We start from the raw sequence: 14,202 nt of genomic DNA on the forward strand, positions 1-14,202 counted from the left end.
TATGTTCTTGTATTGGTCTCTGAAGAGTATCTTGACAAAAGCTTTGGAACAAATTTCTATGGGTATGGCTATAGCGGTATAATCTTTTCTTGACTACAAATAGGAATTTCAGAAGCTCTAGTTTCAGATGTAAAAGTAGTATGGCTGACTTCGGCGTATTGAAGAACATCTTCCTTGTATTCTCCCATAGACAGAGCTCCCAGGATCCAATGCTAAGGATTAGACTCCGGTGGAGTCTGCGTCTGCTGATGGTGTAGAGTAGTTTGATACTTGGTCTCTCAATTTTATTTTCTTTTTTGTATGCGGGAAGCATTTAGTTTCCAGTTTGTTGATAGTTATGTTTTTAGGCATATAGAATTCAAGCAATGCAAAGGCAATCAAGCTTATTTAGATTGCTTAGAAAGACTTGTTATTTTTTGTTACTGGATGGCATATCACGCTGTTAGGTGGCCGACACACTTGGTTCCCCTCTCGACAAATTGAGGCCACCTAACCATGTGCATGTGGATGTAACTTGCTTTTTATATATTAATGAAAAAAAACCCTACCAAACTTACAAAAAAAATGTTCTTTACCATAAAAACCATTAAAACACCTCATTTTGGACTATTCAACCTATAAAGTTACAAATAGAAAAGATTTGTAATTATATGTTGACCATGATTTTTGACCAGCGAGGATTAAAATTGTTGAGCAATAAAGCATTTGAAGATATAAAAAAGCTTAATAATTTATGTTTTAAATATTTATTTATTTATTTGATTTTATTTTATATCTCTCTTTATAAATATTGATATCAAAATCACCTAGGTTTAAAATTACCAACTAGGACAGATTTAACAAAATTTGGTTGGCACAATTATTTTCATTGTTAATGTTTGTTGAGTTATATATACTCTACTTAAATTTATTGATCTATATACATTTGGGTTGAATTAAGTTATATATCCTTTATTTATATTTATTGAGTTATATACATTTGGAATGAAAGGAGTTATCTATATTTGAATTGAATTTGTGTATTATCTTTATCTATATCTATATAAAACTGTTAAATTAACATTAAATTGATATAGTTTCTTTATTTAAGATTTTAACACTCTTAATAATAATATATTAAGATAAAATATAACAATATCTACTAATCTACCCATTGAAGTGGAGCAGTACAATGTCGCGAGTCCATTACAATAAATGTTTATCATGGCTATTGGGAAAAAAGAAAACTGTACTAGGAAGCATGGTATAATATTCATCGACCTGATCAAGAGTTGTTAATTCTCGTCAATATCTTGTAGCCGACGACGTTCTCCTTTTCCCTGATACTTTCCAGCGTCGGTTTCCAGCAATGACCTCTTGATTTCACCAACTTCTCATAATCTTTCTGCAATGCAGGAGTATGGCAGAGCCTACGCTTACCATCTACAGAATCCCTGCCCTTTGCACGCCCGCCTTCATCAATGTTAAGCCTACTGATTTCGATAAGCTTTGTAACAAACTCTGGGCAGACTCTGATCCGAAGGCCTCCTCCAGCATCGCTCTTCTGTATGTCAAAGGGGTGGCAGAGAAGAGAAGCACTTTCGATTCTGCGGAGCGGAGCTGATACGCAAGCACTGGAATTACTAGGTAGTGGAGCTTTTGACGGCGGCGGTGGCGATATTAAGGAAGCCAGCAACAGGAGAGACAAGGGAGAGTGAAAGAAGTGTTGGGGTAGAAGGAAGTACTTGCTGCCCACCTTCAGTCGGTCATTTGGAGAAAGAGCAGCCGTCTTCTGTCCGATGTAGAATGACTCGGAGTGACATACTAAATGTTGAGGGAATTCCTCAATGATTTCGGCTGCGCTCAGGGTTTTACGAAAGATTTGATGGGTACCATCTGAGCAAACCAGCTGAATGGTTTCCTTCTTACCCACCGTCAGAATGGTTTCCTTGTTATTACGCACTGTCACGCAGGACGTATGGTTTCCCATATTCTCTTACGTCTGTTATGTGCGCAGTAACAGCAGGGAGATACAGCATAGGAACGCAGAAACGGCGCCGTGTTTATATATAAATTGTAAAAGCAGTTTCCATGGAGTAGAGGAGAGATGTGAAGGATTGGGGTAAATCACAGTATTCCACGTTACTGAGTCAGCAAGTCGTGGATTTTATTTATTATATTCGGTAGATCCATCCCATCCACCCTTTTATCCGAATGGGGCAAGACCGTCGGCTTTACCTTTCCGGATTCCCCATTAGTTTTATCAGATGGAGTGGGCATCCATGGAGTTTCAAAGTCTTTGCCGTCGGCATCCAAACCACAATTCTTGAAATTCAATGGACGAGAGGAGGAGAACCTCAACCTTGGATTGTTCAGAGTATATGATTTCAAGCTCCATGGGGACGTTTGCCTAATCTAGTCTTACGGAGACATCACCGCATGCAAGGAAAACTTTATTGCTGAAAAAAGTTGCCCTTTAAGGATATGATTTCAAGCTCCATGGGGACGTTTACCTAATCCAGTCTTACAGAGACATCACCGCATGCAAGAAAGACTTTATTGCTGGAAAAAAGTTGCCCTTTAACGAATGTACTATGCTTAGAAACAAATAGGAGGAGCCCAGCGTCGGACAACATTAGCACGTGCATTGAAAAATGGGACAAAGTTCAGGGCGCTTCACAGTTACTGTGAAGCAAAGCCACTGAACCCCTCCGAAAATCTCTCTGCATAAAGAAGCCGTCTTATATGGAAAATGCACTTTACCATAAGAAACTATTAAAGCAATTTATTGTGGACGATTCAACAAAGTTTGAGGTATCAAATATTTGTAGTGATATGTTGACCATGATTTTTTTTAACTCACGACGATTAAAATGGCTGGGCCATAGAGGACCAAAGATAAAGAAATTTAATAATTATGTCTTACTTTGTACTATTTTACACTTTTCAAATGTAATGTTAGATGATTGACCAATGGTCATCATTAATAGTTAATAATTAAGTTAATAGTGAGTTTATAGTTAATAATAATTTCAGTTAATATTTAATAATAATTAACAAAAACAAATTAACAGTTTAAGTCATGGGAAACTTATTTTCATTGTTTGCCTTTAGTGCGATGTGCGGGAGAAATTTTCTATGAGGTCTTTAAAATTCATTTTCAATGATAAGAATAGGTGCAACAAATTTGATTGTGACATGGACTCCCGAGTAGGCCATAAGTAGACTACGGGGCTCAAAATTGGCAGCGACTCCTTTGGAAAGATCTACTTAGGTTTTGCTCCGGTTTTTTTTTTGTTTCATTTGAAGGGTAACAATTTCGTTCGCTTTATAACATCTTAATTCGTTTAGTGTTGAGGAATTTTAAGGGAATTATAGGGTTTAATATGGTAGACTTGGGAAATTTAATTGATTTTTGGGGTGAATTATAAGTACTAATGACCAAACAAACAAGGAAGTTGTTATTAAATTGGTAAGTTCTTTGCATTATCCATGATTCAACTCAATTAAAAGTACATAATAGAAAAATATAATTAATATTTTAGTTAGAGTTTATAGTTTGATTTTCTGGTTTGTGCTTTGTTTTAATGTTTAGATTGTGCTCGGAGATTGTGCTCGGTTTTTTTTTTAAGATATTTGTATGTATAAATCACAATATTTAACATGATGGAATCACCTTATCATGTTTTACAATTTGGGAATTAGAAATAAACAAGTGTACATGTAGATACAATGTGTGAGAAGTCACGTAATCAAAGGACACAAAAAAAAATCAAAAAGCTTGTGCTCTTACCCCTATCACACTTCAAACTGCATCCTCGCACTATGAGTTAGATGTTGGATAATTCCATTTTCCAAGCAGTAGAATGGAACCAAGATTTTCATATTCAATGGGTTAACTTTTTAAAAATGTTCCAAAAAGATACAACCAACCAATTTAGTCCAAAGTGTTTTTCTCTTTCTTATACGGTCAGTCATACGTCAATGGGTTAACTTTTAAAAAATGTTCCAAAAAGATACAACCAACCAATTTAGTCCAAAGTGTTTTTCTCTTTCTTATACGGTCAGTCATACGTGTCATGAGCAAGTATGATATAAGATTAAAATAAGATGTTTCTCAATTGTTTAAACTTGGATGGCGTGCATGAGAGACAATTTTAATTATTATTGAATTCCTTCTTACCAATACTATAAATATGTACAAAAATATGATAGTTTCAAACATTCAACCAAATATTTTGTGCTTACCTAAGTCCGTGAGTTAAAAGTTTCATTAAGTTCTTAGTTTGATGAGTGTTTGAAAGAATGGCTCCATTTTATGAGAGTGCTCACAACAACCTTCCCAGTCGAGGTAAGTCTTTTCTTACTTTCGAGTGTTCAAGAACTTGTCAGGAAGCAAAATGAAACAATACCAAAAAAGTTTATAAAAAGGACAAAGAAAAACCAGTATAAAATTCAATATTTGATCATCAACTCAACATCCCCATCATTGACATGGCCAAGCTTTTAGAAGGATTGCAGAGAGAAGGAGAGATTAAGAAAATTGTTCAAGCTTGTGAAGAATGGGGATTCTTCCAGGTATCATTTTAGTGATTCGTTCTTTCTTGGTATCATGAAGTGTTTGGGAATATATAATTAAATATACTATGATGGGATTTTTGTAGGTTGTGTTGGTATTTGAGCCCATTAATTATATAAATAAGAAAGAAATGCACAAAAATGAGAAATTAAATCACACAAGGAATTTACGTGGTAAAACCCTAACAATGTGTCAAGGGAACTTCTACGACGCAATGGATTGGAATTCTTATTACTCAAGGTCCAAAAATGAGTCTCCAACCATTACATCGAGCCTCTTAGGCAACATCATTTTTATTACGAAGACTTCGTTACATAATTCCCTATGGTTATGTAACACATCATTTTTAATATGAAGACTTTGTTACATAACTCACTATGGTTACCCTGCTACATAACTCCCTATGCTTATGCAACTATTTGAACAACAAACTGAGTTTTACTAAGACAATTACATTTTTAACAATTGTTGTCATTCTTTGTTGGAAACAATGTTAATACTGAGAGGGTTGAATCAATATTAAGGATACTTTTTAACTCTTTATGCCAATTTACTTTTCTTATTTAAACTTGGCAATCATTCACATAATCAGCAACAACATAAAATATGGAAGCAATATGAAGTCAACATACAAGTACACAACATAAACATCGCACACATGAGACACAAGGTTTTACGTGGAAACCCTTTTGGGAAATACCACCAAAGCTTGTTGTTGTTATTGATGTAAAATAAGAGCACCTACTATATTACATCAATCTTTTTTGTGAGCCACCACTCATAGGAAGCACCAACTCCCTTTGATTGTTTTCTAGCACCCACTAGCAAGAAGCACAAACTCCCTCTTTTTGTAGATCCCTGTCCAGCTTACCAGAAGCACCACGTAAAGCACCAACTTCAAGGATTTGTTGTAAGCACCAACTTGCAGCTCCTTGGATTTATGCAAGCACCAACTTGCAGGAGGAACCAACCCCCAAGTCTTCTCAAGCACCAACTAGAGATGGAAGCACCAACTTCCTATATGTAGATTCCAACCTAAACTCAAATAGGAACTGAATGTTTTCTGTAATTTGGCAACCACTCTGCCTGATGTCGGCTATGTTCTCTTCATAGCCTTGGGCCCAAGAAGCACTCTCTACACCTCTACTTTCTCTGCTCAGTCTGTAGCAACAAACTGATTTGCTTAACAACACTCACTAATCACAACTCCTAAAAAAACTCTAATGTTCTTGGGCCTCTCCATAATCTGTAGCAACACAATGTTTTGCTCACAACACTCACCATCTCAACCAAGCCACGCAATCCTCTCTTCTCTCTTCTCTTCAACTACATACAATCAACTCTCAGCCTTACACACCATAACATAGGTTCACTCGGCCTTATTTACACATCACAGGCACCTTCGGCCTTATTGACACAACAACGCAGCTTCTCTCGGGGCCTCTTACCTCTGCATAGGCACTCTTTGCCTTCTTTGCAGAACTGGCTCTCTCATCCTTGCACAACAGCCGCACACATCGAGAGATTTTCCACATAACTATATTGCAGCAATGTTACTTCTCCCACTTTGCTCATCTAAGCTCTTGGGTTTTGTTCCTCTCCTTCCCATTAATCGATGTTTCCACTCCTGTCTTGTATCCACACTGCCTAAGTGTACTTTAGCATGGCTTTTCCATTCTGCTGTTGTGTATGTCTTGGTCTCTTCCAAAGAATTGAACATGAGAATGACCACTTGACTGTTTCTCCATACTAAGAATGAATTCTCATTCCACCTACACACTCCAACCAGGCATAGTCCTCTCTGTGTACAACTCTCCTATCACTAAGGTTCTCCATGCTTATTCATGGTTTCATGCAGTCTTGGTTGTACTTCGACATGGCTTATTTGTGGACCATTGTCCTCATTGCCTTGTCTTACCTCAAGGAAGACCCAACACTCTTTCCTAAAGAATGTGGTCCTTGTTGCCTTGACTCAGCAATATTTGTGTCGCAATTAACTTCAACTAATCTTAATTCTTCTTTGATGAAAAAATGTGGTATTCAATCCAAGCAAAATGATCTGTTTTCCAAAATTGATATGCAACTTTGGAGGCACAGTTACTACCTTTTATATAATTAAATTGACCTTACCTCTATTCAATTCAATTAATTAGCACTACTTTGGCTCATTAGAGTGAAGGTATAACTTTTGCTAACATGTTGTTGTTGTTGTTATGGATCTGTACTACTATCATCTCAAGGTCCCAAACACAATGAAATAGACTTTGAATAATTGGATAACCTCTCTGGAGATCCCTATATTATGCACACTAATGTCTTTTCTCAAGGCCTTGGTGGGCGTGGCTTAAACTTCAACTTTCCTTGCATGATTTTCACTCTCATACCATAATTTTCCTAATAAGGTCTTGGCTAGCATCTTTGAGGTGATCTTCCCTCCCATTAGTTCAAGCCCAACTTGTATGCCACTTTTTTCTTTATAGTGGGGAGGGTTCTCAAACAGAGAAAGTGATAACTTTCCAACATCAAAATAGATGAATCTACTATTGAGAATTCCCACACGGATACCCTTAATTGGAAACCATAGAAAAAGCTCCTATGCAACAATGCTTGAAAGCCCACCAATATGACCATATCTGAGACTACCCTTTACAATTTTCTCATGGTGGACCTGATTCTCAAACTTAGCATAACAAGGATTATCCAAATGAACTTTGAAGTTCCCCTATTCCTCCACAATAAAGCTCTTCACAACATTGGGAAGGAGGCCTTTGGGCAGTGTTTTACCAAATAGCCAAGACTAATGTTAGTGATTTTCCAGCAATGAGATGACACAATGTCTTTTAGATATGGACAAAATTATTGCAAATTGGACACTTGTTTTCTGAAGCAACTACTGCCTAATGTAGGCCTCATGGCACTTGTAACTCCACTTCAAATTGCCTAGCCTACCTCTTTCTTCATACTCTTCCTGTCAAATGTTGTATCTGACTTCAATGCATGGAACCTGAAAATAATACTTTATATTTGAGTAGAAGCTTTGTTTGTTTTTAAGCACCTAGAAATCATCTCCTCACTAAATCTTTTACTTAACATAATGAGCCTATTATTCTAGAGTCAACGATTCCTCATATGAAATGTTACCAATATTTAGTCACATAGCATTGTATTGATCATGTAGGTTGACTATGTTTGAGAGCATAGTTTCTTCTGGTGTTAGCACTTGCTCAAATTTCATTATTCAATGGCTTGCAATACTAATAAAATCTATAGCCCTTTGCATTGTGAATGTGTAAGAAGTAGCCAACCATAAATATGGTTCACAAGGAATCCTCAATGCCTTAGGAAATTGATAAACAACATCACATTTTCACTAGACACAACTGAGTAAATTCCAAAATATATAGACATGATGCTTACAACCTTCATTAATTGTTCTTCATTTAAGCTACTTGATCTTTGGATTCATTACAACCATATTTTTTTCACATGGAAAGTATACCTCAAAAAATGACTACCACTAGCATTCTCGACTTCCACTATTGGACTCCTCATGAGCTAGAGACTTGTTGTAGAATAAAAACAACTTGTGTAGATCACATACTCCTTTGTCATTCTCAAAGGATGTCAAATGTATAAGCCTTAAATTCTAGAGTGGTCTCTTATGGTTTTCCCTTCTTTATATTGAACACAAACTTTTTTTCATTTTCCATAATCAATAACTTCAATATTCTTATCAGAGGGGTGACTTAAACTTTGGCTTGGTTCAATCTCACCAAGAGCTACACATCAATGGAACATGCCATGTAGAAAGAAATTTCATGGGAATATTTGTACAAACCTATGAAATATGGTAACCAACTATACAAAAAACACTTACAATGCATTAAAATCACTAAAATTTCTTGACATGAGGTGACATTTTTCGTATGTAGCTACATACAACCACTCCTTGGCATGCTCTGATGACTTCCACACTTAACTTTCAGGGTGCTCCTTAACTATCAACAATTTTCATGCTTCTCTAATCATTTCCACACTGCATTCACGTAGAACTCTGCTCTTTACAATTTAATGGCATAACCAATGTGAATTTGAAGCTCAACACCATCTTAGCATGGCACAATTTAGCTAAGAACTACAATATCATGCAACTTAACATTTCAATTTCCAATTTGTAACTATGATAGTGTAATATTTAACACTGCAAACTCTAGGTCAAAACTACAACAGTGTCACTCTGCATTTCCTCCTATCGCCCAGCATAATATCAATTTTTTTACTTTGAAATTGCAAATTTTTCTCTTCAGAAATAACCAATGCTCCTCTTCAAAGGTAATAGATTGTGGTATTCAATCCAAGCTAGAGTATATATTTGCCAAAATTGATATGAAACTCTGCAGGCACAGTTACTACCTTTTATGTATTTAACTTCACCTTATTTCTATTCAATTCAATTAATTAGCACTACCTTGGTTCATTAGACTAAAGGTATAACTTCTGCTAAAATGTTGTTGTTGTTGTTATGGCTCTATACAAGTATCATCTCAAGGTCCCAAACACAATGAAATAGACTTTGAATTTCTAGGCAACCTCTCTTGAGATCCCTATATTATGAACACTAATAACTTTTCTCAAGGATTTGTTGGGTGTGAGAAGAAATTTTACTTATGGTTCGACCTAACCTTCGATTTCCACACTTACTCTGTGCTCTGGACATCAAAGAAAATAATTTATGCATTCTAATCACTCTTTGCATTCATTCTTTTTCTTTAAATATAATATAATACAATAAAATACATTTACTTCTCAAACTAACATGACTGTGATATTTATGATTGTTTTTGTTCATATTTCTATAGATGGGACTCCTGTTCGAGTGTTTAAGAACAGGGAGACATAGTTGGGAAAAGTGGATAGTAATTATCATTATCCCAAGAGCTAAGAAATGAGGCCCTCCTCCAACCTTGGAATGTAGATGATTGGGCAACCAGAGGTGTGCTTGTGAAGACCGACTAGACTAAATCTCCCTTTGTTGCATCCTTACACAATTTCAATGTTGTTGCTACTCTTCATTTGATGCAGTTGTAGAGGACAATTTGGAATTGAACCAAGAGCAGAGGCTCCAACTAGTACGAAAGAAATACATGATCTATGATTACTATGCAGACACTAAGAGATTCCCCCTGGGATTTCCTGCCGAATGCAAATGACCCCTCAATTCAACTCATTTCCATTGAATTCAGTGAATGAATGCTGAATACCCGACCCTTCCACCAATTGTTTCCTTCCAATTATTAATTTCTATTAAATCTATTCTTTCATTCTTTTCAAACACACATAAACATTAACACGTGCAAATTATTACACAGTATCAATCATTTTGGTACTTGTATAAGAAAACAAGATTCCTTTGATGATTCATGGCTACATTGGTTTTTGGGGTGGGGTCTTCATACACTACCCTTTTACCTTCTCAATATTTAGCATTGTTTGCTAACGCACTTGGATTGAGATAGAGACATATTGTAGAATAAAAAATAGCTTGTGCATATCACATACTCCTTTGTCATTTTCACAGGATGTCAAATGTATAAGCCTTAAATTCTAGAGTGGTCTCTTCTGGTTTTCCCTTCTTTATATTAAACATGAGATTTTTCTCATTTTACATAATCAATAACTTCAATATTCTTATTAGAGGGGTGACTTAAACTTCATCTTGGTTCAATATTACTAAGAGCTACACATCAATGGCACATGCCATGTAGAAAGAAATTTCATGGGAATATTTGTACCAACTTGTGAAACATGGTAACCAATTGTACAAAGAACACTTACAATGCATTAAAATCACAAAAAAATCTTGACATGAGGTGACATATTGCATTTGTAGCTACATACAATCACTCCTTGGCATGCTCTAATGACTTCCACACTTCAACCTTCATGTTGCTCCTTAACTATTTCAACAATTTTCATGCTTCTCCAATAACTTTCACACTGCATTCACGTAGCACTCTTCTCTTTACAATTTATTGGCATAACTAGTGTGAATTTAAAGCTCAACACTGTGATAACATGACACATTTTAGCTAAGAACTACAATAGCATGCCACTTAACCCTGCAAATTCCAATTTGTAACTATGATAGTGTGATATTTAACACTGGAAACTCTAGGTCAAAAATACAACAATGTCAAGGAATTTTCTATAAATTACCTTAAAAAACATGTGCATTTCCTCCTCGCCCTAATTGTGGTTGGCAACCTAGTACTGAAATTTCTCGAACTTGAGGGCCTGCAATATCGATAACATTGTCATCTCCCCTTTTTCACCACAACCCATATCAGAGAAGCCTAAATTGCAATCAGAAATGGTATTGGGTTGTTCCCATGGAGGCTAAGAGAGCCTCTTGCAACTATAGTTTGAAGGCATAATCAAAGTCACTACTAGTTGCTTGTAAAGAACTATGTCAAAGGAATTTCTTGGATACACCATATCACCGAGCACAATATCAAATTTTCTACTCTAAAATTACAACTTTTTCTCTTCAGAAATAACATGTGCTCCTCTTCAAAGGCTCTGTGCATATCACTAGCTTGATCACCCTCTGTATTAGTACCTGAGGTTATTTATTTTCCCAAGCCATCACTCCACACAATATACTCATCCCATGGTATTGGCGTGAAGAACAAATAAACCTTAAGTCATCAAAAAGACAAAACTTTATTGTTCATGGAAGAGTAACAATTTAATGCTACTCTTTCCTAGCAATTTAATGCTACCCTTTCCTACACTACTACGTTACGACTTTTCCTTTGCAACCTCAAGTGCAATTACTAGTTTACTTGTGGTTAAATCATTGATAATCTATAATAATTACTATTCACTATTAATGAAAATATGTTATTGAATAAAATGTTTTAAATTTTTAAGTTATCTAGAATATTTGAAAAAAAGAAATATAATTAATTTTGAGTAATATTAATAATAAAATGAATATATATTAATTTTTATTAAAAGTAAAGTAAATTATAATACCCATCATATATATAATTATAATTTCTCATTTTACTTTAGACATTTGAATGTGAAAAAAAATGCAATCCTTTTATTACTTGAATTTGAAACATGGCATTTAAAAACAATAACAAACAATATATTCCAATGTGGATAGTAACCAAAATATTTCAATTTTTAAGTCTTTTTTTAAGTTATTATCCACAAAATGTGATTTTGTTCCTTCTAAAATTTGTGAATAAATTCACAAGTTTTTCCCTTTAAGGAAAAATATGAAGTAAAAAAAAATATTATCTTGCTTTTGACATTTAAATATGTAAGAGTTATGTAAATGTTCTACTATTTCGAATTTGTAGTGCATATAATATTAAAAAATTAATAACAACAAAATATTTCAATTTAAGTTATAACAATTTCGAATATATAAAAATTTAATTTCAATTTCGAATATATAAAAATTTCAAAGTTAGCATATAATAATTTGGAAGTTAGAGTAAATATTGATTAAAATATTTCACATTTTTATAATTTTATATATACCTAAAAGACTAAAATAAATTAAATTATAACCTAGGAGTATCAAATTCTTCTACTGTAAATTATTTCACTAAAAAACCTTGATTTTATATTCTTAATGCATATACATATAGAGTTAAAGCTATATATATATATATATATGCAAATACAAATGAATATCAAATCCACCCCATCATGTAATCTAGAATTTAAAGAAAATAGCTATAGAATTAAAGGAAAATAGCTATATATAAATGAGTATCAAATCCTTTTTATGCTTAACAGCATCATGTAATCTATTATATGTTTGCAAAACTATATTTTTTTTTCACGACAGGAAAAGCATGATTGCATTTATATAAGATATATAAATGAATCAAAATGTATATTCACTTGTACATAGTATATGTCTAGAAAGATCTGGATCAGTACAGAAAAGAGCCATATTTCAAAAATGGCGAGATCCGCCAATAAAACCCAAGGAGCTTATATAAAAATTTAATTTCAATTTCGAATATATAAAAATTTCAAAGTTAGCATATAATAATTTGGAAGTTAGAGTAAATATTGATTAAAATATTTCACATTTTTATAATTTTATATATACCTAAAAGACTAAAATAAATTAAATTATAACCTAGGAGTATCAAATTCTTCTACTATAAATTATTTCACTAAAAAACCTTGATTTTATATTCTTAATGCATATACATATACAGGTAAAGCTATATATATATATATATATATATATATATATATATATATACACACATACAAATGAATATCAAATCCACCCCATCATGTAATCTAGAATTTAAAGAAAATAGCTATAGAATTAAAGGAAAATAGCTATATATAAATGAGTATCAAATCCTTTTTATGCTTAACAGCATCATGTAATCTATTATATGTTTGCAAAACTATATTTTTTTTTCAGGACAGGAAAAGCATGATTGCATTTATATAAGATATATAAAAGAGTCAAAATGTATATTCACTTGTAATAGTATATGTCTAGAAAGATCTGGATCAGTACAGAAAAGAGCCATATTTCAAAAATGGCGAGATCGAGCCAATAAAACCCAAGGAGCTTAAGCTGAAACCCTCATCATGATGAAACCAGATCAAGAAAAGGCCACAACAAAACAAAATCTGGACTATTAATCCGCAGCATGCTTCCGATGAAAACATAGGATACAAGTATGAGGGCAAGGGCTAACCAGCCTGCCATAGGGCATTAAATGCCCAGGTATATGCATGCTCTATAACAAAATAACACACAGCCTTTACTTTTAAATTATGTAGCCACCAAAAACTGTGTGTTATTTTGTTATAGAACATGCATATACCTGGGCATTTAATGCCCTATGGCAGGCTGGTTAGCCCTTGTCCAAGTATGAGTAAAAAGCTATATTTAAAGTAAAGATGATGTTGACATGTAATATACATCTTACATCTATATATAAATAAAGAGAAAGAAAAATACAAAACTAAATAAATCTATAATATATAGTTGATATTTGATATATAAAAAAGATAAAGACTGAATTAGATTAGATCTGATATACAATACCAGAGAAGTGTCAAATCGCTCGTGTAAAGCTTTTAAACCATAAAGGATTCGATTTTATCTTCCTCAGTGCATCATACATATGGAGTTAAAGTAGATGTATACTGATATGCATAATTCATGCCTACAGAGGTTAAACCATGATAATTTGAAAAGCACAGTATTGTAATTGCATCCAATTGTTTATGGATATGATGATTTGGGAATCCCCAACAGTGCAATGTAGCTGGTTCCTTTTTGAATTCCTAAGGATAATAGCTAAAGCAGGACTGTATCATTACATAAATTGATTTTAATAAACCAATTTTGAAAAGGTTTGTTAAGATAGGATCTAGTAAATATACCAACTGAAGTGGAAGTGGAGCAGGACAATGTCGCGTGTCCATTCTTTTACAATAAATGTTCATAGTAGCTATTGGAAAAAAATAAAATTGTACAAGGAAATAGAATAGCAAATCTTTTCCGAACTCTGTCGAATTAATTTATGCAAGAGGCAATAAAATACTCACCATTCATTGAACTGATCAAGAGTTGTTATACG

The 14,202-nt window shown here is 33.9% G+C and overlaps 1 protein-coding gene across 1 annotated transcript; it reads right to left on the reverse strand.

The window, feature by feature from the left end:
• Window positions 1-1,264: 1,264 nt before the first annotated feature.
• On the reverse strand, window positions 1,265-1,969 carry LOC149199851 (uncharacterized). The gene has a single exon (XM_089400740.1). It carries the CDS (start codon window positions 1,967-1,969, stop codon window positions 1,265-1,267), a length of 705 nt encoding a protein of 234 aa, XP_089256866.1.
• Window positions 1,970-14,202: the final 12,233 nt, after the last annotated feature.

This window comes from Pinus tabuliformis, chromosome 2_1, assembly GCF_031772625.1.
Source record: "Pinus tabuliformis cultivar Carrire ecotype Pingquan chromosome 2_1, CPIR1, whole genome shotgun sequence".
Taxonomy (NCBI): domain Eukaryota; kingdom Viridiplantae; phylum Streptophyta; class Pinopsida; order Pinales; family Pinaceae; genus Pinus; species Pinus tabuliformis.

What these genes read in the sequence shown, in the direction of transcription:
- LOC149199851 (XM_089400740.1), bottom strand. Translation starts at nt 1,969, where the DNA reads ATGGGAAACCATACGTCCTGCGTGACAGTGCGTAATAACAAGGAAACC.